Genomic DNA, 25,486 nt, shown 5'->3' with positions numbered 1-25,486 from the left:
TGTTAAAATAAAATAATTAATTTTCCAGGTTCACCAACGGTTCGAACAATTCCAGACGACGGGTACCTGGAGGTGCGTAAGGGAGAATACGTCGACATCGGTTGTGAAGCTTCAGGAACACCAAAACCAACTTTTGAATGGAGGAAAAATGTATGTCATCTTGTCGTCGAAATCTAGATTCTGGTTTTTCTACTGCCAATATATGCTTAAGTAAGAAAAGGACCAATATTTAGCCACTTCCGCACATGCAGTGGTAGTCGTGCAACAAAGTGCACCGCCCGCCAGCCCGCTGATAAATGCGTATGCTGTGCGTATGTTACACCGATTAGTGCCAAACACAGAGGCACTAATCTGTGTAACATAACTCCTGAAGATGCCCTGTGGAGGAGTGAAACACGTGTTGAGTGATTTAACGGTGGCGGTTGTGTAATTCGCATTGTTTGCCGCATACGTATTTATCAGCGGGCTGGCAGGCGGTGCACTTTGTTGCACCACTACTACTGCATGTGCGGAAGTGGCTAAATATTTGTCCTTTTCTTACTTCGGATGGACTTCCATTAGATAACGCCTGATTCCATTTAAAAATATATGCGTAATAATAACTGTGTGATGAAAATAGATGTGTTAGTACATCTAAAACCTTTGTTGTTTCAACACAGACGCTAATGCAAGGCATACTTCCTCCCCTTACGATATTGCGTATATTTATATTACACCGCTTCTCTAGTTTCTGATAAATAAAAGATGCAGAAGATGTCTATTATTGTCAAATGACAATCAAAAATTTGACACGACCATTGCATCTTGATCATTGACCTTGCGATGCATGCATCTTTTGTTTTCCTGCGTTCATTGTCTATGTCATTGGTCTACCTAATGTGGGCCGACCCACGCTGCTTCATCAAATGCTAATGGAAGATATGGCGTTGTTAATATACAGGGTGAATCGATGGCATTATTGGAACATCGTTCCCGCATTCGGTTCCGGGCGGAACACCGACTTCTGGCAGGGGTGTATGAGTGCATTGCCGACAATGGAGTCGGTGATCCAGTGAAGGCTGCTATAAGAGTTGTTATACAAGGTAATCTAGACTTTTACTGAATCCTTTATGGTCTTCAAGATACCTACCTGATAGTTTTCTTAGGTAAATATATGCCATCTAAATAAGAATGTATGGATTTATGCCAAGTTTCAGTATGCTAAAGTAATATAAAGAGGAAATTTCTAAGAATTTTGTGAATTTTATTGACGGTTCTCGGGGCTGACGACCCTCGTACCTTGCAATACATTTACGTTCATCTTCACCGATCAGACTTTTCTCTCCAACTAACCAAATTTAATTGAATTCTTATCTCAATGTGAAAAAGATGTTGTATAAGTTGAAATAGTTCAGTGCATTGAAAAGGGGAATTCCACAGAGATATAATTATCTATATACATCGTGCGAAAGAGAGCGCTATACATTATTTTTCGACTTGTAATTGGCTGACGATTGTTATTGGTTGAACATTGTTTTCATAGTTTTAAATCGGTATAAATATAGGCTAAGCTTGATGAACAGATGAACTACAGCAACCACTCCACTGGCGACCGCTCATCGCACGAAAAAACGCGTGCGATGCTCAAAAATCATTCACCACACTTCCTATCGTACGTAAAGGCGTCGGCCTCTCGACGCCGCCGCGAACAGCGTGGGCGATCCGAGGTAGGATCAGTATCCTTCCTTAGATTCCCGAGTGGTCCTCGCTGCCCTCCACACTTAACTCCTCATTCAGTACACTATCAGTAACACTGACCAGACAGACGTACTTGCTTAGGCGCGCTAGCCGCGAGTTCTGCCAGCCGACTGGGTTGCGCTGGGTTTGTGTCCTCAAGGGCTGGCTGGGTAAGCCCTGCTGCTACTATCTCGTGGCCACTACCTTGTGTGACTTCCTCGTCCTCCCGCTGAATACCGATACAGGTTCGGAAGCTCGAATCCTGTAATTTTATATAGTTCACGGATCCCTTCGTTCCGTGAACTCGTTTCCGATGAAGCTGTAAAAGCCGCAAGGCTAACAGCAAAAACTTCACTTGAGACAATAGACAATAGAATGAACAGATGCACATCTACTTCGGACTTCACTTTGTTATTACTTCCAATACCACAAGTTTAAAATTAAAAAATAAAATTAGTTTATGTTGGCAAATTTGTGAAAAAAACTATTACTAGAATAATCCTTCGATTTATTTCTATATATGGTAACAATTTTATAGTTTTCATACAAAAAACTAAATATATATTTTTTTATTTACATCTGAAAAACTCGTAACGTATGTGAAAATATAGATGCACCGGTTGTATCAGCGGCTAGAAGCTTCGTCCATACGGCAGTGGGTCTTCGAGCCGCGTTGGAAGCAACTTTGGACTTCGCTGCCCCGCCTGCAAAGACCGCATGGTTCAGAGACGGAAGACCGGTCCAGACCGATGACAGGTTTGTATAGCTATGGACCCCAACACGATATACTTCCACTGTAAAGATGTACAGCTCTCTAGCTAAATACAAGAAATATATATATATTTGAAAAAGATATAATCACTCTCCAGCTCGCGTGTGTTTCAATTGTATATATTTTTATACTTAAGACTCAATTTTCGTGATCAGTTACAGCTCGTTCAGACTTAGAAAGAGATGGGCTTATAAAGCAATTTACACGTAAAAGATAGAGACGGATAACTATTGCGTGTTTGTACTAAAAATGTAAACTACGGATTTTCGGAACGACATCACTTGCGCGCGCGCTTAGCTTTTTTGTGCTTTATTCCAAAGACATGAAATGCTTAATAGGAATATTTCACACGATTTATTCCGCCTTATTAAATTCTAAGTCTAAGATAAAAGAGCCGAAGATATAAAGGATGTATTTATCTATTTATTTAATTTATTTAATATTCTTTATTGTACACGATAAGATACATAATATACAGATACAATAATATACAGAAAAGTACAATGGGCTGTCTTATCACACAAGGCAATCTCTTACAGAAAACCATAGTAAGGAAAATCTATCTATATATCTTAGCTGCCTTATTCTCTGTCTTCGAGCTAAATGAGTTAAGGATATAAAAGAGTGATGTATATCCCAAGTTCGAAAACATAAATCACTCTTTTCTTGTCATTGTTACATTTTGACCATTATCCCGCTGTTACTTCAGACAAATAATTTCTACAGCTCGGTGACCTTGGTTTATTTACGTATCTCTTTATTTCTGATTGGTTGTTTCAGCGAAGATCTAAAAGCATAGCCCTCTCCATTGCTCTCCAGGTGATCTCTCTGGCAACTAAATACATGTTAATAATTGATTTATTGTTTCAGGGTTATAATAATGGCTCAGGATAAGTCGCATATGCTGATATTTCGCACGGTACGTAAATCCGATTTGGGCAACTATACATTTCGTGCCGAGAACAAACTCGGAATGGCCGACGTTTCTTTCAAACTCACCGGTAAGTGTCTAATTTTTTGGCCTAGATCTAGACTATTACTTCATTGACATTTACAGATTTCGTGAGATTAGCGCAGAGTTCCCCAAACTTTTTTGCGTCGTAGACCCCTTGCCATGTTTTTCCGTGTTGGGTAGACCCCCTACTTACATGATATTGATTTCCTGTAAATTTCTAACTGTAGTGAAGTTTAGTGTTAAAAACTTACTAAACTAGTAAAAATACGTGTTAATTTATACATTTGTGTGATATACTATCTGTTTATATTCAATTCATCATAAATCAAGACTCAGGAAACGAATAAACGTATTTGTCCCACATTCGTATTTATACAGTGACGAATTGAACAAGTCAGTGCAAGGTAGCGAAGCTCTGAGACTGCGACTCTCAGGTTTTTACAAGTTCAAAATGTATTGCGACCACAAAGCGAATATCAACATCCTGCAACTAATAATAATTTTTTTACTTCATAGGTACTTTTATAAATAATGTAAATGTTTTGATATTATGAGATAGTATGATGTAAGTAAATAGGTACTATCAGTGTATGTGTTGAGATCCACTATCGTGGACAACCATTTTCATTTCATGGATCCCCAATTTTTTTTTCGTTTACGTAGACCCCTTGCAGGTTGTCATAGACCCCTAGGAGTCGATATAGACCACTTTGGGAATCACTTGATTAGAGGAACAGAGCGTGGAAGGCTTTGGAAGTGGAAACTTTTTTGGACGTTGGAGCCGTAAGGTTCAAGTGGCGACGACGTAGTGGATACGGGCAGAGCAAGACGGGATATTCTGGCAATCGTTGTTGAGGCCTATCTCTTGCATTGGGCGTCTATAGACTGATATAAAAATGATGACGTAATTTATTTTTCCGGTAAAACCTTCTTCGATTTAGTTTTTATCTCCACAATCATGTCTAAGCAACGTACCTGCTTTGCTCTTTTGCTGAATAGTCAAAAGTCGCACGGAGCCGAATCAGGCGAACATTGTGTTTGCCGAACAATATCAGACGAATTTTTAATGCTTTTTATAAAAAAAATCAGCGACTTTGGCACCACTAAAGAGTAGATGCCTTTGAGATACAAAACAACCCTTGAAATAGTTTAGATCAGAGTACCCCAAACTTTTTTGTGTCGTAGACCCCTTGCCATGTTTTTCCGTGTTGGGTAGACCTCCTACTCACCTGATAATGATTTCCTGTAAATTTCTAACTGTTGTGAAATTTAGTGTTAAAAACTTAAAGTAAAAACACATATTAATTTATACATTTATTAATTGAATTTAAATTAAAACTACTCAAAATAAAATTTTGTATCTGTTATGTAAAATATATGTAACAATAAAAAAATTTTTTTTTTCGCTGACGTAGACCCTTTGCAGGTTGTCATAGACCCCTAGGGGTCGAAATAGACCACTTTGAGAATCACTGGTTTAGACCGAGTCAAGTTTTTCCAGCTTTTAACAAACAGACGCTTGGAAAATGTTAAAGACAGGAAACCGAGGAAAAATATTACCTTCCTTTGTTCGGAAGTTTTAAATGACAATTTCACCTTACTTTTTATCACAGTGTTTTAGATATACTTCTATACATGTGGTTTGGAAATACACCTATCCCCCGATTTACACGGTACTTGTTTTACACGGTTTCGCTTTTACACGGTTTTCCAAATAAGTTTTTTTTTTGTTTTAATAACCGATTTCATTACCATCTCTCATAATGTAAATATTTCTGCTTCAAACATGGAATCGGCACAAATAACTTCGAGTGATGAAAGTGAATTGGAACCTTCGATTCCGAAAAAAAGAATGAGAGTAATTTCTGACAGTGATAAGGGATAATAAAACACATTTGGTTAAAATTTTTGTTCTTCTGTTTAATGTATTGTAATTAAATAAAAAACAGTGTTTCCTTAATATATTAAATATTTTAACTTGTCAATGCATTTTATTTTTATTTCTGTGTACACCAAAAAATATTGAAAAAAATCACAACTGTTAAATAGCAAAATTATGCATTTTCTATGTAATTATGCAGTTTTTCGATTTACACGATTTTGATTTGAAAATTTTAAATTTTCGATTTACACGTTTTTCTCAGGAACGTATCTACCGTGTAAATCGGGGGATAGGTGTATGTGTAATAATATTGAATATTTTTGCAGACTAATGGACTACATATTCAACCCTTTAAAGCTTTTACATCGATAATCAATCACCCTGTATCACGAATCTAATGATCTATGACTGTTCGCAGGTGTACCAAACGTAGCATCGTTCAAAGTCGACACAGCGCTGAACAGAGCGACGTCAACAAGTTTCTCTCTTATCTGGGAAGTGGATTCCTACTCCACGATAATTGGTATGTTTTATACTTTACACAAAAACAAGTTTATAGATATAAGTATCCTAAGATTAAGGTTGCTACAGTACCCGGTGATAGATATTGCACATCGACCTTTGGAAAGAGACAATCGGCTAATTTCGGCTTCGTAGAGCACTATCTCTGTCCCACACTACATATGTTACGTTTTGTCAGTCGCTATATTTCGTGCGACAGAGATAATACACTACTCTTTTGATTGTCTCTTTCTAAAGGTCGATTTGTAATATTAATCGCCGGGAGTGTATATACACTTTATCATATATAGCCTAAATGAAATCAAAATAATCAAGCGACAACACTGCCAAGGATTTTTGTCATTTAAACATTGTTTTTGGGGGCCTTTCGTTTCCCCTTGTGTAGGGACTTTTTATATATAGTCTGGTATCTATAAGGAGCTGTTACAACAAGTATCATTTGCTTCTTTTGATAATTATTTTTATTCTTCGCATAAAATGCACCAAATTTTTCTAGTGGTGGTTATACGTTAGTGTAAAGTAAAATAAAAAAACATGTTCACGTTATGTTTATGTGTTTAATTATTTAGTAAAATTGCAACTGTAAATAATTTTAGAGAATTTTTTTCCACGTTTCTAATATTTCTTAAATCACTTTTAATGGCGTCAAAATGGACCAATCACACTGTACCATCGAGATTATGTAAAAAATCTTTTATATACCTATAACTGTTTAAACACAGAGTATAATCTGTGGATTCGACCATACTACGGTAGGCTGACGACTTCAGACCCGGATTCCTTCACTACGACACCTCCCGCTAACTTATGGAGCAAGATCGTCGTGCCTGGAGACTCCAATGATGGTAAGCTTCTCTATACATCATCCACCTATAGTTCTAACCGTGTCGTCCACTGCTGGGATTAGGCCTTCACTTTTTTTTCGAGATTTGGGAAATCTTCCGGACGTTCAAGATGCTCCGCCTCTGGGGGGAGGATAGGGGTATGTGGGATTCCTACCCACTAAAACCCCCCCCGGTGATCGCCCTCTGCGCTATACGGGGGACCGCGGTATCTCTCGGTCAGGGATCGCCACGCGGTCTTCCCTCGCGCCGTGCTATTCTAGATAGCCCGTCCCGGGGTATGCGTGTATAGTTCACGCTACCACAGAAACCCTCGTGGTGCTATCACGATGGTTCAAGACCACGTCGAACCATCGTCCGCCTCAGAGTCGCCGAAGCTAGTGGGAGTTTAGGGCCCCCACCTTAAACTCCTCCACGACTACTACTGCATGGCGGAAGTAGCTATACTTTGGTCCTTTTCTTACTTAGTCAAATAAAGACTATGTTTCTATCCCATGATATAGCTAATGATACAATACCTCAGGCGACGCACTTGACATAGATTTTTTTTTACTTTATTAGCTAGCAGATTTGGGATCCGCTGCTAACACTGTCTAATAGCATATAGCTAGTGACGAATTGGTTGAAGACTCTCTTTAGACACTTGACATGTTGAACGAGATATGTACACATTATACCTGGTGATCAACTTGTAGTTTTCGATAAATGTACCAAAGTTCCTTTTTAATTTCTATATTATTATTAAGGAAGGAAGAAACAGCGATCTGTATTAACTAACCAGCGTCTCAAAGATTTACTAAAAATTGACGAAAGAATTAAAAAGTATAATAAATATCAAACGATTTTTAATATTATTTTTTGCGTATAAACAATATCTCGCTTTGTGTTGTTTCGTTTTGCGTTTTTTTGAAGTTGCGTCGCTACTTAATTAGTACTAATTTTCACTGTGCGTCGTTAGATTTTCGAGGTTGCGTTGTTTTGGGTTAGTATCTTTAATTTTCTTTTTTTGCTAAAAGATGGCAACACTTTTGTTTCTTATTGCGTCATACCTTTAAAACTCGGGGTTTTAATAGTTTTGTTTTCACTTTGTTTTGCTAATTTTAGAGTTCAGTTTCAATTACGTAGTGTTTTTTGGAACGTAACCACGACGCTAAGTGAGGTATTGGTGTACTTAAAAAGTACACCAATAAAAGGCGACTTACACAACAAAGGGTCGTCACAAGTTTACGCCCTTAGCTACTTTTTTTTTTCATTTAATACAAATTTTTTGAACAAATTTCAATGAATATAATTCTTGTAAATTTTTCTACACTTGCATATATTTTTGAAAAATTACAAATTTTGTCTACCCCTGCACTATTCTTTTTAAAAATTCACTTACTCATTTTTTGTTAGTTTGTAAGTAAGGTTTAAAATTATCACTATAAAGCAATTAAATTTCTCTTAAACAATTTCAATTCAATTCATTTGAACGTAAAACGGAACGTTTCGTCTCATCGATCGATGTCGGACGCTGGAACGCGACCCTCCGATCGATGCAGCCTCACCCCATTCTGCGACGGAATCCTGGACAGGAGACATCGTGAAGAATGAAGAAATAATTATTTTAAATACATTGTTACCGAAGAAACAATGGATAAACAGCACAGATTTACTGCTAATCATCGCAGGGTGTATCCTTTTTTAAATATAGGTTTTTTTTTTTTATTAATATAAATTTAAAAACTCGCGTTTAGTAGGTGCGTATTGCTTATGCAAGTTGCGACAACGGTACATAGTATATAAGGAACCTAATTATTAATTTATTGAATGTTGTAATTAAAATTTATATGTCTGTGTTACTAACGGAGTTACTTCCCAGGGCCTATTCACAGCGCTAGCTACACGGTGAGAGGGCTAACGCCGTCCACGGTGTACGAAGCCATCGTCACGTCGAGAAACAGGTATTTTAATTAAAAAAATTTATTTTTTTTGATTATCATTTTTTTCATTGGGTGTAGGATATTGGATACCCTTCCTTTATTAAAAACTGTATTAGAGTCCTATCTTCCATATAACTTATCATATCACACCCCCAAAGATCATCCCAAGATTATCATATCACACCCTCGATGACATATCTTGCGTTGTCCACATCCAGCTACTTCCCGTGACCTTGGCTATGTCGTCGTTTCACCTAGAAGGGGTCCCACGCTATGTGGTTCACTAGTGGTCGCAACTCCAGAACCTTTCAACTTCAGCATCTAGTTTATGTTAGGTATTATTCCAGTTCATTTAGTAGGGATCTACCCAAACCGCGTCTATCGGCTAATTTGCTTTAAAAAAGACATACTTCTTTCGTAATGGTCTCAATTAGGGTACAGTATGATGTGCAAACAAATGCAAAAGCGTATATTTTATATATATGTATATATATATATATATATATATATCTATATATATTTGCATTACATATAAAATTGATTGTTATGTTAATTTGTGTATGTACATTAAAACAGAACTAAAGTGATATAATATTCACAGATTTGGATGGAGCAAGCCATCGGCAGTACTTCACTTTGCTACAGAGCCTGGAGGTATTTATTCAAATATATGATAATGTAATAAAAATTATTGCGTCATTTTATCCCGATCAAAACTTTATTTAATACTAATAATCTAAATATTTTGTAAAATAAAATAATTTCTCTTGATCACGCAATAACTTGAGAAGTACAAATTTTCTATATTAAAGCAATTTAATTTTTTAATTTTAAGTTCATGTACCTTCTTCCAATGACGTCACAAAACGACAGTCCAAAAAATTACAGAAAACAAAAAAAACCTTTGGTTTTAATATCAACAAATTTATTTCGTATTTTAAGTCGGAGCGTACTCCTTCCAGTGATATCAGATCATTAATAAAATTACTTTTAAAAGAAATATTTGGGCTATAAAATTAAAAACAGCACTTATTTTAATAGCATCAATTTTATTCTTTATTTTTGAGGTTATCCTCTTTCATTAAACTGCGCACTAAACATCATTATAAAATTAAATCATATTTTGTTTTAATACCTTTTATTTTATTTCATTACTTTTTATTCATCCTTTTCCAGTATCGCCATCAGACCAATACGATTTAAATAAAAATGCGTGCAATAATTATGTTTAAAATAAATTATTATTTTATTTAAAGTTGGACGCACTCTACCAGCTACTTCTTCTGATTACACTGACATCACACCAATCTTGGAAGAACCGCAATCCGAAGAGCCTCAGAACATAACGCAAGCACATATCTTCGAGCGACTCAACGAGATGCAGCTGTCAGATGCCGGCGCGCGGGAAAACATACACATCGTCGCCATTTTTGTTGCCATGCTTGTGTCAATTTGCCTTTTATAAATTAAAAAAATCTAAAATTAAATTTCCATAATTTAAATAGAATATTCGTTTAAAAATTATTATTTTTAATGCTTCGTCCATTTTAATAAGCAAAACTAGGTACAAAAGTAAAATTATATAATTTCGAATAAATTTCAGATTAAACTTGAACGCGCCTAATTGAGATTGTAAATAATATTGATAGGTTTTATATTTTTATAAAATAAATAATTTAAATATTTTAAGCAAATATTAATTATATATTAAAATTGTAAATATTGATTTTCTTGCCGCTTTTAAAATATTGTAAAATACACAGATTGTAGTTTTTTGGGTTTTTATTTATATCTTGTTAGGTTTTCGTTAGGTATTCATATAAATTAAATAATTTAATTAAAATGAATGTCATATGAAATATTTTTTTTATAATTGACTTGCTTTAACTATTTCTTGAGCATCTTTAGATAAATTTCGATGCCTGCAGTCTTTTTTTAAATTTTCTCTTAAACTGATCTACAGAAGTAGTAACGAGTCCCTATTTTCCTTAGTTACGCAATGACTATGAATTTTTTATCAGTGTCCTAGTTGTTTCTTAAAGGTTTTTATTTAAAAATGGCGGGTAAGCATGTAAATATTCAGAAATTATCACATCAATTTTTTGGGCCGGATTGTCACTGCTCAAATGGCATTTTCAGAAACCACAGGTTTGAGGTGGCAGGGCACAGAGGGCACATTTAGCCTAAGACTTATTTTAAATTAGCGAATCTAGAGAACTACCGGAAGAGCCCCGGTTTTTGTCGCTTCATTTATATAATATATACAGAAACTTCGTCCGTTTGTCAGTTCGCGCTTTACCATTTTATCGTTTAACCTATAAAATTCATTTCATTGTTCAGAGTTTATTGAATACAAAATTAATTTATTTCACGTTCAAAATAGCTCTTTTGTTATAAAATATTTTAGGAATATCTTTTGGAACGTCTAAAATGACCCAAAATAGTTATTTATGAAATAACACTGACAAAAGACAGTACGGGTCACGGAATACGTGCAGGGAACAGTTAGAATTATATATATATATCAAATACCACACTAATTATTTTACAATTAATAAACACACTTAAAATGAAAAACATCTTCGATTTAGCCCATAGACGTTCACTGCAAGGCCTCCCCCTAAGATATCTATGGGGGATATACTACAGTCGCCATACTTGATGGGATTGGTGATCGCAGTGTGGTTATGGTACGTAGAGGGCGCTACTGTTCACACTCTGGAAACTTGTTTGTGAACATTGCATCTTTAAAATAGGATATAGTGCAGTATTCGTTATTTATTCGTAATTATCTAATACCTTTTCCATGTAATATATACATATGTGTATATCTAATATGTTTAAGTGTATATATGTATTTACACTGATATGTATAACATGTTTTAATGTTTTTTTATTTTTTGTTATGTATACCCTAAACAGCCCCTCTCCTTCACGATACGCGCGTGAATACGGTGCTTGCGGAACGATATCAGTTCTAGGGTTTCGCGTTTTTTTTCTGATTTTGTCACCATTGTCATCAAGACGACGCCGCCCCCTCCTCCTTCTCCTCTTTCAAATCGATTTGGGCATAGCCAAATGATATTGCAATTTTTGACAAACAAACGCTATATAAATGTCAATAAACAGTTCTACCAACCTGAGAAAATAAATTGTCATGTCATCCCAAAGCTCCGCGTTTAAAATAACAATTTCACTTTACATTTTGATCACAATTATATTTGTGATAATGAAAACAAAACTCTCCCTCCCGTTAAAATAAAATTTTAAAATTTCTGTTATTATAATTTTTTTAAGAAAGTTTATTTACATTTTTTAGTAATTATCATTTTGTTGTATATATTCCGTTTACATTAAAAATATAAATAGATTTGACTACTAAAAAGGGTTCCAAACAATATACTATATAACATATAAGCAAAGTGAAGATATATCAATAACTCATAGAGAGAGATAACAATCCATTTCGATATAAAATCGATTTTAAAACATCAGGGTCAGGTCGAGAATTAGCACGAAATTAACTAAAATAGTCCAGCGCATTAGCATAATGCAGTTGGCAGGCCAGATGTGCAGAACAGATGGCTCGCCGGAGATATTCTAGTGGTTGCATCACATTATTATTTAATAAAATATTATTTATGCGCCACAATTTAAAATTTTATATCAAAAATAGTGACAGAAACATGTCCAAATTACATCTTTTTTTACAACCTGTCCCCTATACAGAGGAATAAAAGCTGTCTGTGAAGCAGAGATGACAAAACAGATTACCAGTGGCAGTATAGCATCATGGTAGACGATGGGAATCGTCATATTTTCATGCTTTTTTGCAGAAAATATTGCATGTGTAACAAAACAAAGATCAGATAAAAAATACAGGCAACAGATAAAAATAAATTGTGAGGGATGATAGAATAAATAAATGAAATCCCTGCCCCAAAAATAAAAAACTCGCCTTTAAATTATCAACAAATCCTTCGTGAAAATGGTCGGTATATATATTAAAATTCCACAAGATATCTTATGCCTTCCGTTTATTAGTTTTAAACATAAAATTAGAAGTATATTATTAAAAAAAACTTATAATAGGAATTAAGAGTTTTTAGTTGATAGAAACGCATTTAACTTGGTCTGTTGACTCATTTTTACAATTAATATAATGTACACAGGAATCATTGTTAAATTTCATTTAAAACAGTAACTGTAGTAGTGCTGGTGGTGGTGTGTGTAGAGCCAGTAGTAGCTTACTACTTTATGGGGATTGCCCAATAAACCAATATAATGTCAAATATTAACCCCTAGTGCCGTCTCGCTCGCACAGTACCTACACCCAGACCATTGCGGGTTCACTCACCCACGAGTTGTACTACTAAAAATGTATATTGCGGCAAAATAAAGTAGCCAAATCCTTCCTTATATTGTCGAGTGGTCCACGCTGCCTTCCATCCTTACTATACCAACACAAAACTGACACGACCAGGTAAGCCTCGTCATAGCTGCCTCAACCACCATTAGTGTTTGACACTAATGGTGGTTGAGGCAGTAGGTTCTGAAACAAGAATGCTTTAGTGAACTCATATCAGACGAAGCTGTAAAAGCCTCTAGAAAGAAATCTAATAGAATAGAAGCCAAATGAAGGTAGAGCAGCAATGAACAAAGAAGTATAGGAACAAGCCAGAAGAGAATCAAGAACCAAATCGATTAGCAATATTCAATAGTGTTTCTTATACGTTTGATCGGTGTTATACGTTAGTACAGGCCCCTCGTCCCATAATAACCTTCGATGTAACGAAAAGCACTTGCCGGATTGTTAAACTTATAATATCATAGAACAATAAATCTCAATCTGAGTTACAAGTATTTCCTTTGTTGAACAGCGGTTGAAGCGACACGTCCGCTCGGTAGCGCGGCGCGTCAGAGAGAGGGCGAGTTGTACCGAGTGTAAGAAGGGGCATGCATAAACAGATGCGTTCATAGATAATAAATTTGGGTGCGTTCTAATGAACGCCACACGTTCAACGAACTTTACCTCAAAGAGCTATCTCCTAAAAAGTGTTAAAATAACCAATGATTCAAAAGCGCAAGTAAATGCCTATTTGAATAAAGATATTTAAATTTAGAACACGGATAGTCAAGCGTGGCATAAGACGTCCACTCACAAAATGGACAGATGATCTTGGTCAACGGAAGACATTTATATACAGACCTCTTTCAACCGATCTTATTAGAAATCAATAAGGCGTATGTTCAGCTTTGGACATTCTATGGCTGAAGTTATGATAGACTAAAAAACCTTTTTAAAAGTACTATTATTAATATAAAACAGTAAGAAATATTTTTTGAGTCGCAAAACGATATATTTAAGCCACTTATAACTGATTGGAAATTTCTTAATTAGGTCAAATAATAAAAAAATTCTTAGATAGGTCTGGAACCTCTTTAAACATATATCAGTTTGTCATCCTATTCTAAGAGAGTAGATTTATATACACCAAGTAGAGAACATCAGTTTAAAACAAATAACTCTATATTTTCTTATACAGGGTGTAATAAATAGACATGTATATGTACGATTATTTATTTTCATATGTCAATACATCCACTTTGTAACCACATCAGGTATCCAGATTGATATAGTAAAACTTTGGTTTTATAATCAATTATTAATCTTATAGCATATATATATACATATATGTGTGTACACATATCTATATATATATACACACATATAAATATATAATTACAGTACAACACTAAACATTGATACTTCATCTTAAATAGTTTTAAATTTACTACAGTAAATAATAAAGTCTCTTTATATTTATAGTTTTTTTATGGAAACAGAATTTATATTACGCACATCTGTCATGATTTCATCATTTAAAAAAAAAAACAAAATACACTTACGTCAATACTATAAATATTAACGATATTTGAATTTCGAACGTCATTTGATAACACGGTGTAACAGTGGAACGGCCTTCGGTGACAGTTTGAGATGATGAAAACTAATCATTCATTTTCTTTTAAAAAACCTGACAGTGACAATGGCAACTTGACAGTAAAATCCATTAATTGTGAAATGTTTAAAAAGTTTTGATATACAAAACTTATTATAACATCTCTTTCTGTCACTGTCATGTAACAGTATATACAAAGCGGTGACCACCACAACGGTGAACTTTATGTATATATAGATCCTGACAGCTCCAGAATTCAAGACGGAGCAACAAAATACAATATACACGGAAATTTCCATAAGTGAGCCCATTCCCATGAAAATGTCGGTGCATATGTATTAATTAATAATAAATTACTATTACATTTGTAATATATTTTGGTTCTAATTAGAATACATCACCTCTCGCCAACATCGAAGGCGGTTCCTATAAGACATTCAAATTTATTCATCAATGAAACTGAATGTAGAATGATAAATTTTAACACTAAATAGTTATAAATACCACATTCAAACAATTTAATCTTTATTTTTAAATATTAATAATTTAACATTACACATTTAATGGTTTGTTGTCCCAAGTGACATATATCATGCACATAAAGAGTTCATATATATTAAACTGCCAAATAAATGTAAAAAAATGAATATTATTTATATGGTAACATTGAATACCCGTTTATTTAAAAATTCTATTGTAACTACAGAAAAAGCACGCAAAGTAAATTTTTAAATGCATATAAAACTCTTTATAGTGCAAGAATAAAAATTCTAGATATATACAGAATATATCTAGTTTAATTTTTATTATATATTATTTAAATAATATAAATTTTATTAACTAACTCTTGTTCCAACTTCTGACTGACATATAGAAGCACAATTATTAATAACATTAATGAGATATGTTAATCTTATATATAATTTGAAATATGTCAATATATTAATAAAATTTACTGAAAAATCTTATAAGAATGTACGGTTTTAAACTGACATAACATCAACTGTAACAATTTTGTAAACAATATAATAGGGGAACATGTCGACTTGGCGGGAAAATGTTGACAGTTTTTTTTTTTAAATACTACTACGTAATAGTCAAAGATGATTTAAAATCATTGATATAAATTATAAGATAAATAATTATAAATATATTTTAATAATTTAGACACGAATCGATCAGTGCCATTATGTAAATAATATATATTTTAAAAATGTTATTGTGATCAAAATAATTTTTTTTCTTAAAGAAACTTAAACTTATTAAAAATAATTAAAGTCAAAATGTCCCCTGAGAACTTTAAGTCATGGAAGACTTTAAAAATTTCACTTTGATACCTTTTAAACACATCAAGATTATGGCACAATAATTAAAATGTACAATCACACGGCGAATTGATAGCTTAGCACACCTAGACATCTCGACAATTTACAATTACGGCAACATTACCAAAAGTTAATATAATACTGGTACAAATAATTTAATTTCCCTCCGCAGTTGCCGCTGAACATCCCACTATATAGTCACTCACAATGCTGCCATATCAAAAAAATGTCACTGGCAGCATGTATCTGGCAACATTTCTCATCACACCTCTTCGACACATAGCGTCCACAGATTCAATAAACCGAATAAATAACTTTGTGCTTTGAAGCTTTATTTATATTTATGTAATCCCTGCAGTTTACTAAGTAAACCTTTATCTTAAATAAAGACTCGAGTTATATTAATTCACTATTCACGGAGCGTAGGTCCCTTAAAATAAACCAAAACTTTGATATATCTAAATATAATTGGTAGATATTTTATTACCAACTACCATTTGGTAATTTCACAAACTACACACGACTAATATGTAGTAATTTGGTGTGATACCTGAGTATCGGCAGTGTTTTGTAGTAAATCAACCGCTTTATTACGATTATTGAATAAATGTTGATATCATTTTTAATTAAGGTTGATTCGAGCAATATTACAAAATAACTTTTAAATAGGCTATTGAGTTGTCTAGATTTTTCACATCAATTTTTCAGAGGCAATGTAAAGACAGATGTGAATATATTAGAAGGTTTTGTATATACAAAACTGTCCAAAGCATAAAAACAGAAAAAAAGAAAGTCCATTGTACAGGAGTAAATATGTCCAAGTTATAGACTGAAAATCATACTAAAAATGTTTGTATTTCTTTGGTCAACCCAATATAAGTTTTCTTATATAATTTGGTCACCTGAGAATCGTAAGAATCTAGAATCTTAATTTTCTCAAGTTGAGCAAATAAACTTGAAAAATTCGTTCGAATCCACCTTTTAATTTTAAATATAGAAAACATTTTTTGTTGTAGTACCCACATTGTTTTGAGCACTATGAAAATAGTATTGCCGTTCTAATAAATATTTTAATATACCAACACTGCTTTATATATATTAAATATAAACTTCACTTTTGATTGTCAACATATGTTATTCCTTCAAATTTCACCTGACACTGCCAAACTCATCTATTCAAATGTTTTGGCTTCCATTTAACCGAGCTTTCTCTCTGACAATTTTCGATTCATTTGTTAACATATATATATATTATTTTAAACAATATATGTTTATTCACATTTACGTATCCGACCACTGCACACACTTATAAATGCACATTTTCTTTCTGTATTTCCGATACTGTTTCTCGGTTTCATATATAGCTACATTCAGCCAGTAGAGAAAATACAACCTAATTTTATGAAATGTCTATTTGGTAACAAATACATTTTCTTACCCTTTCCTTCCACAATCTTATTCAATCTCCATTTCTTTCATTTACTATTATTTGAATTCACAACACTGACACTTATGTAACACTCTTCTGTTTTACACAGATAATAAATTATCCACACATAGGTTTCCATATTATACTTGTTTGTGACGATATGATGGTCACTTAGTTGCGATGTGGTGCGTGATGGCCACCAGCAAGTCGCAATGCACGTGCTCCTCTATGTGCACATCTCAGCGGTAGGTAGCAGCACAAACATGGCACCAACAGGCTGAGAAGAGCCACGCCTATCCACCTGTAACATAATTGGAATACTATAGCCATCGAACAAACTTTATATAAAGTTGCTGGTGTAACGGTACTTCGAAATCATCACATTATCTTTATACATTAATTTTAACATTTCAAGAGATTCTTTGGCACTTTTTTGTACCTTAAAATTTTAAATACAGCAATTATCACGTCACTTTTCTAGCTATGGAAGCTTCTAGAAGGAACATAGACAAGTCATAATTTAGACATAGATACAGTAGTTCCTGTATATAAAAAAATATTCACCGTATTTTTTATCACACCCTGTAAGACATTCGCTGACATATGAGCATAAAAATATGTAAAAAACATACCTCCGATATATATATATAACTAATTACATATGTTAACAGAAATTAATGTCTATATCAGCGTTTCCCAACCTTTTTAATGCAATTCCCCATCTAAGCTTTTCTAAACTTTTCCTCCCCTATGTAACATTTCAATATTAAAGCAATAGGGTTAATCTAGTGTCAAGTACATTTTCAAATTGCCCACCGTTAATAATAAAATTTTGCGTTCCTTTGGTGTGTGGGCCCCACATTGGAAAACACTGGTCTATATGTTGTTACAAAGCACGAGTTACAGAACCCACTACACAATAAACACGGAACCCTAGGATCAAGGACATATGTAAGTTATTTATATATTTTTGTGTACGGTTCTCGGAAATTCTAACCGGGTACTATCTCTAACTTACTAGAACCTTCTCCGTAGTATAAATAGGTGTACGCCCCATGACGACAGTTCAGTGTTGTTATTGAGTTATAAGATTAAGATATACGATCAGTGATACAAAGTGAATATTTGGTAAGTTATTTGGATAGTGATTTCTTGAGCGATTTGGAAGCGAAGTTTGGACTAAGCGAAAGTATACTTTGTGTTAAAGTAGGGTGACCATCTGATTTGTAAATAAAGGACTCCTTGTGAACCAGTGACACATAACAATATTTATTAAAACTCTAGAATGTTATAACAAAAAGTAGACAATAAGAACATAATTAAGTTCGCCACAGCTTATACACATTGTAGTAGATCCTAGTAGACTGTATTTTTTAATATTAAAAAATCGATTTAGTTTTTTGTATTTTAAAGCAAAAGTAATGGATAATAGTAATCTGCAATACGAGGCGGTATATAAATTCGCTTGAAATTTTTTGTATTGTATTATCAAGTAAGGTTATCTCTGTTGTAATGTTGTAACTTCTTCATCTTGTCACGGTGTGATGGCTGATGACAACAAGCTGATCTTAGATGATGAACGTAATCACGTCGGGGTTACTACCATAGTTAATTTCCTGTTCACTAACTTCTATCATGAGCAAGACGTAATAATCACGTCGGGGTCACCACCATAGTTAATTTCCTATTCACATACTAACTAAAAAAAGGCAGATAAGCAAGAGATGGAGAGTGAGACATAAATGAGGTTACCTCTTGGCGCAGGCGTCGTCGGGCTTATTGCAGGCGCATGGGTGCATGGCGAACTCTCCCTCTGCGTCCGACATGCAGTGGTACAGCATGCACTGTCGACCATCATAAATTAAATATTATTACACTTGTTATAGTTGTATTATAATTATATTTAGGTCGTTAAATCCATATCTTCTGAGGAAGGTTCAGAAGTATTTTACATCCAGGACAGGTGAACCTGTATGTAGCACATAGGATGTATCTGAGAAGTACTGTACTGTACTGTTTCTGAAGAAGTTGTTGCTGTTAGCCTTGCGGCTTTTACAGCTTCATCTGTATGAGTTCACGGAACGGAGGGGTCCGTGAACTTAAAACTTAACAAAGTTTGAGTGTCGGAACTCGTATCAGAGTTTGGTGGTGTGAGAAGTACCAGTTTGAAGCTTTTGAGTCCATAAAGAGAATGATTTGGAAGGCATACGCTGTAAGGCTTTGGAACCTGGACGAAAAAATGCCAGCTTATCGCTGTTCTATAGACTAAACATTCAATTATATATATATTTATATATATATGTATATATATATATATATATATATGACATTATTATGATACATTTTTAATGCAAACATGCAATAGCTATCCGTCTCTCTCTTTTACGTGTAAATTGTAATATAAGCCCATCTCTTTCTCTCTAACTATGAACGAGCCGAAACTCATCACGAAAATTGAGTCTTAAGTATAATGATATAGAGATACAATTAAAACGCGCGCTAGAGAGTGATTATATCTTTCTTGTCTTCAGCTCACGAGCTACTCATCTCTACTATATTACGGTCAATTAAAATCTGTCTGGTTTACTGGTCACAACTTGATCGTCTATTGAATGTCCTATTTATCTTGTAAGTGGTGATGGTGACATACCTGAGCGCATTTGATGCAAGTGACACAGTCGATGCAAGAACGAAAGCAGTCCGGCGCAAACTCGCAGGCGCCCGCGCGGTTGGCGCTCTCCAAGTACCACTCATGGCAGTGCCTGCAAAACAATCAATAATTAAAAACACTTGTAAAATATATCTTTGTTTAATATAGAATGGACATCTGTTATATACGTCTGACTCATAACGCCTGTTCGAAACGTAAACTGTCACACGCGCGAGGTTCATAGCGAACGGTCAAACGCACGAAGTTCACAGCGAACTGTCAATCGAGCCAAGTCCGCAGCGAATTTTTCAAACGCGCGAAGTTCATAGCGAACTGTCAAACGCAGGAAGTTCATAGTGAACTGTCGATTGAGCCAAGTTCGCAGCGAATTTTCAAACGTGCGAAGTTCATAGCGAACTGTCAAACGCACGAAGTTCATAGCGAACTGTCGATCGAGCCAATTTCGCAGCGAATTTTCAAACGCGCGAAGTTCATAGCGAACTGTCAAACGCAGGAAGTTCATAGTGAACTGTCGATTGAGCCAAGTTCGCAGCGAATTTTCAAACGCGCGAAGTTCATAGCGAACTGTCAAACGCAGGAAGTTCATAGTGAACTGTCGATTGAGCCAAGTCCGCAGCGAATTTTTCAAACGCGCGAAGTTCATAGCGAACTGTCAAACGCAGGAAGTTCATAGTGAACTGTCGATTGAGCCAAGTTCGCAGCGAATTTTCAAACGTGCGAAGTTCATAGCGAACTGTCAAACGCACGAAGTTCATAGCGAACTGTCGATCGAGCCAATTTCGCAGCGAATTTTCAAACGCGCGAAGTTCATAGCGAACTGTCAAACGCAGGAAGTTCATAGTGAACTGTCGATTGAGCCAAGTTCGCAGCGAATTTTCAAACGCGCGAAGTTCATAGCGAACTGTCAAACGCAGGAAGTTCATAGTGAACTGTCGATCGAACCAAGTTCGCAGCGAATTTTCAAACGCGCGAAGTTCATAACGAACTGTCAAACACCCGAAGTTCATAGTAAACTGTCAAACACGCCAAGTTCATTGCGAACTGTCAAACACGCTAAGTTCATTGCGAACTGTAAAACGCTTTACACTTTATAACGAACTGCCGAACGTGCGTAGTTCAAAGCGCCAAGTTCATAGGCAACTGTCAAATATGCCAAGTTCACAGCGAACTTTCAAGCGCGCGAAGTTCATAGCGAGCTGTCAAATGAGCAGCTTCAAGAAATTATATTTCTTGCATATTAACTTACTGTACTTTATTCAAGAAAGAACCACATGAAAACTTATAAAAAGATGAATGAAGTCGATAAAGTAACGGCGTGTCCAAAGGAAAAAGGAATTCATTTTTACATATCACGGTTGCAATTATTAAGGGTGATTGATTATATATGTAAAAGCTTCAGAGAAAAGTATTTATAGATCATTTGCTGTCAATGTATGGTAAACCCTATCCAAAAGCCAATGACTTCAGAAATAATAAATAAAGTAATGATAATATAGTAAGAAAAAGCGATTTCAAAATTCGAATTACTTTATTATAATTAATTATCTGTGCTTACAGATTGTATTACCGTAAGTTATATATCTGACGCACTTCAATAGAAAAAATCGAATTACACAGGTTGATTCACTTACACATACAGGATGATTGTATATAGGTGTAAGCTATACTCGCCTTTTAAGGCTTCGACAAATATAAATTAATTGGTAATGAAAAAACTCGTACCTGCACTTTAATCGAGCCTGAAACGTCTCAGCCGGTTTTTTATCTGGCAATGGAGGTGGACCACTGTAGCTGCACTTCTTTATCGAACCTGTAAAATATTCAGCGCATATTTAATTGTAAATAAATAAAATGATGACCACTCTGACCAATTCGAGACAAGCCTAAGAGGCTGGTGCAATAGGTCTTCAAAGACTTCCAGAGATCTTGACTAAATCCTTGGTTATAGACTAAAAATTTCGGCCAATGAGAAGGCGGGGTTGTAGTCTGTCTCCCTCACTCCTATAGCGCGCCTGTTCGCACACTCCACTACGCCTGGGTTCCTTACCGTGGGTTCGACACCTCGCTGTATAATATAAAGGTTTTAATGACTTCCATCTTTGGAAGCCAGGGAGGTTACATTTTGAGCAAATGAGGTTTTTACTTCCTTCCTCCCTTTTGTTCTTCGCATGTTCTATCTTTTCATTTCAAAATTTTCAGCAATACGCTTCACTTTTCCTGACTATATTCCCATATCACAATTTTACATCACATATAACAGGTTTATGACTCATTTTTATATTAATTATTTTATTTATTAAAAAAATATTTTGTCTGTATCGATGTCGTATGCTTTCGCAAATGAATCTCAGTTATATGGTTCAAATGATAGGTGATTAGGGTGGTAAGTAATGCTATTAAAAGGAACAAAACCAAATAGAAAAAATGGAACCAAAAATGAAATAAATGCACATGTAAATGAACTTATCAAATAATAATAGAATATAAGACAAGTCTAGCAATGTATTAAAAAGTTCAAATCCAAACAAATCTGTGATAACAAAAAATAAAGATAAAAATTGAAAAATAAAAATGTACCTAGCCGCCTAAAAGTAAAAAGATGAGGAAAGGAAGGCGATGAAAGCAAGAAGGAATTAAAAAACGAAAATTGCAAGATATTGTGAAGGATAAAACGAAAGAATAAAAGAAATTGAGAAGTATGAAAGTCAGTGTCAAATAAAGATAAAACTCTGAAAAAATTGTGTTAATAAAGTCCCTGTCCCAAACTAGATAGGGGGTACGAGAGGCTCCCAATAGCGAGGGCCATAAAAAAATGATAGGTGATTGAAAGTGTTACCTGAATCCCTTTTCAGCAGCGGCGGCTTGGTGTTGGGTGATGACTTCTCCGAGCTGATGGCACCGCCTGCACCAACTTGTGGATACGTGTACTCGTGTACCTGATGATATTTATTATTCACGATTATTCAACAGCAGGTAGTTGGCAGATGATGATTCAGGATTGAAGAGATTTATAAACGAACGTAAATGATCGACATAGTGTGACGGATTTATACCTGTCACTTCAACTTTGTAGCAGTAGACAGGCCACCTTCAAGTTAGAAGACCTTGTTAAAGTCATCGGAAGTCTAGCTGACATGATAAACAAAAGGTTGTCAAATCTAATATATAAAATTCTCGTGTCACGGTGTTCGAACTTGAACTTCTCCGAAACGGCTTGACCGATTTTTACCAAATTTTATATGCGTATTCAGTAGGTCTGAAAATCGGCTACTATCTAAGGGTGGTCCACCTTAAATATTTTTTATTTTTTACACAATTTTTTTAGTTTTTTTTCTTTTATTATGATACAGCATACAAAAATGCATACAACTCTAAATTTTCACCCCTCTACGATTAACCCTTATTTTTTATTTGTTAATTAAAAACTTTAATTTTTTTTGCAAAACAACGTTTGCGTGATCAGCTAGTGAACAATAAAAAAGCCTTAATAATGAAATGTCTTACAGCTCTCAAATGAACGTAAGGACATCGTTCCGGGTCGGAGTCTTCGATGTTCGACTTATCTTCGTACTGAACTTCATATTGTTTCAGGGATTCTGAAAATAAATTTACACATCTTATTGTCCTTATTATATAAGGAAGAATGAAAAATAATCTGATCATTTTTGGACTTGAACTTGCACTTCCCGTATCGAGCAACATACATATTTCTTCACCATCATCATGCCAGATGTTAGAGCACAGGCTTCTTCCGAAGATCACACCGATCTTGCGTTTTACCTATATATTTATTTAAATCAGAGTTCCCTAAACTTTTTTGTGTCGTAGACCCCTTGCCATGTTTTTCCGTGTTGGGTAGACCCCCTACTTACCTGATATTGATTTACAGTAAATTTCTAACTGTAATGAAGTTTAGTGTTAAAAACTTAAAGTAAAAACACATGTTAATTTATACATTTATTAATTGAATTTAAATTAAAACTTCTCAAAATAAAATTTTGTATCTGTTATGTAAAATATACGTAACATTAAATAAACATGTATTGCGACCACAAAGCCAATATCAACATCTTATAACTTACACATTTTTATAAACATATATAATATTTTTTACTTCATAGGTACTTTTATAAATAATGTAAATGTTTTGATATTATAAGATATAATGATGTAAGTAAATAGGTACTATCAGTGTATGCGTTGAGATCCACTATAATGGACCCCCAAATTTTTTTTCGTTGACGTAGACCCCTTGCAGGTTGTCATAGACCCCTAGGGGTCGATATAGACCACTTTGGGAATCACTGGACTAGATGAAAGCAACAAACAACAATTATTACTGCAGATACAATCTTACATAATTCATACTGTACATTAATTATATAAGACTACTACTTCCAATAAACAAGCTTTTAGAACTCGGGCAGCAGTATTCCCTGTGTACCAAGGGTGACGATTATGGCGTATCCCTCCATAGATATCTTTGTGGAAGGCCTGGGCCTTGCAGTGGGCTTCTATGGGCTGATACGGATTCTATGTGTACTGATAATCCAAACTAAGGTACTCTTTCAGGAACCCTTGCACCACAAGTTTCTAAAGAAGCCATTGTGACTTCCTATTTGTGAATTGTTGATAGCTGAGCTTCAAGGTTCAGGAATGGTGACCACGAACCGGCAAGCGATGGTGATGTATAATATATTACCGTCGAGTGGATGGTGAGGTAGCGTGATGGCGGACAGTATAGGTGTCTGCGATATGTCGGCGCGACGGCGGCTGGTGGTAGATGTGTCGGAGCTCGATCGCGAATCGGACGGTAGGTTCAGGCACTGGTGGTCAGTTTTAAAAGCTTTCATTACCATTATCAAACATTGTCAAATTACATATACAGGCTGATTCGGTTTTTTAAGTGAATCTATAGTTAGTTTTTTTAGCACCAAGTTTTAAATATTTCTAAACACCATGTATAAAGTATGTATTCCTAACACAATTCATTTAGTACAGGGCTTCTTAAACTTTTGTCATTCACGACCCCATTTATGATTGCGAGTTTCTTAACGACCCCCATACAAATATAAAAAAATATATATTTTTTGATGATTTATTTACTAGGTAACAATATGCATATACATATGAAAATATATAGTTTTAGAATTCGTTTTGAAACGTAAAAAAAACTAAAATTACAATTGCACAAAAATTATAAAATTGTATTTATGTAATATTAGTTTGACATTAAAATCCCTCGACCCCAGAATTTTGCCATGCGACCCCATTTGGGGTCGCGACCTATAGTTTAAGAAGCCCTGATTTAGTACATAACCTAGTTTAACAGATTTACTTAATTTGCAACAATTTTAGGCTATAATTAAATTCTCATGTGTCTTTACGATACAGGATGATTAATAATGGTCAGTAAAAAGCTTTATAACCTATTTCAAAACATCCTGTATAAAGTTATCAACACTCCGACATATTACATTAATTTAT

At 34.7% G+C, this 25,486-nt stretch overlaps 2 protein-coding genes across 2 annotated transcripts in view; one reads left to right on the top strand and one right to left on the bottom strand.

Annotated features, from left to right (window-relative positions):
- The window catches only part of LOC137924852 (neurotrimin-like), a 31,254-nt gene extending 21,028 nt beyond the window's left edge, over positions 1 to 10,226 (top strand). The window contains exons 4-12 of the mRNA XM_068768231.1: positions 29 to 150; positions 941 to 1,082; positions 2,328 to 2,472; positions 3,359 to 3,489; positions 5,744 to 5,848; positions 6,570 to 6,692; positions 8,551 to 8,632; positions 9,213 to 9,265; positions 9,868 to 10,226. Of these exons, the coding sequence (XP_068624332.1) occupies positions 29 to 150; positions 941 to 1,082; positions 2,328 to 2,472; positions 3,359 to 3,489; positions 5,744 to 5,848; positions 6,570 to 6,692; positions 8,551 to 8,632; positions 9,213 to 9,265; positions 9,868 to 10,076 (1,112 nt within the window). The 3' untranslated portion in view covers positions 10,077 to 10,226. The remainder of the gene's footprint in view (positions 1 to 28; positions 151 to 940; positions 1,083 to 2,327; positions 2,473 to 3,358; positions 3,490 to 5,743; positions 5,849 to 6,569; positions 6,693 to 8,550; positions 8,633 to 9,212; positions 9,266 to 9,867) is intronic.
- Positions 10,227 to 15,555: 5,329 nt separating this feature from the next.
- Positions 15,556 to 25,486, bottom strand: part of Spred (Sprouty-related protein with EVH-1 domain) — a 30,126-nt gene continuing 20,195 nt past the window's right edge. The window contains exons 6-12 of the mRNA XM_068768352.1: positions 24,702 to 24,825; positions 23,504 to 23,595; positions 22,836 to 22,935; positions 21,722 to 21,809; positions 19,979 to 20,090; positions 19,081 to 19,172; positions 15,556 to 17,629 (exon numbers count right to left, since the gene is read on the bottom strand). Of these exons, the coding sequence (XP_068624453.1) occupies positions 17,500 to 17,629; positions 19,081 to 19,172; positions 19,979 to 20,090; positions 21,722 to 21,809; positions 22,836 to 22,935; positions 23,504 to 23,595; positions 24,702 to 24,825 (738 nt within the window). The 3' untranslated portion in view covers positions 15,556 to 17,499. The remainder of the gene's footprint in view (positions 17,630 to 19,080; positions 19,173 to 19,978; positions 20,091 to 21,721; positions 21,810 to 22,835; positions 22,936 to 23,503; positions 23,596 to 24,701; positions 24,826 to 25,486) is intronic.

Source organism: Battus philenor, unplaced genomic scaffold (genome assembly GCF_028537555.1).
Source record: "Battus philenor isolate CCGP_79_NKW_IND1 unplaced genomic scaffold, ilBatPhil1.0.hap1 SCAF_25, whole genome shotgun sequence".
Classification (NCBI taxonomy): Eukaryota; Metazoa; Arthropoda; class Insecta; order Lepidoptera; family Papilionidae; genus Battus; species Battus philenor.
Note: the sequence above shows the minus strand (reverse complement) of the source record. Positions and strands in the feature narration are given on the sequence as shown.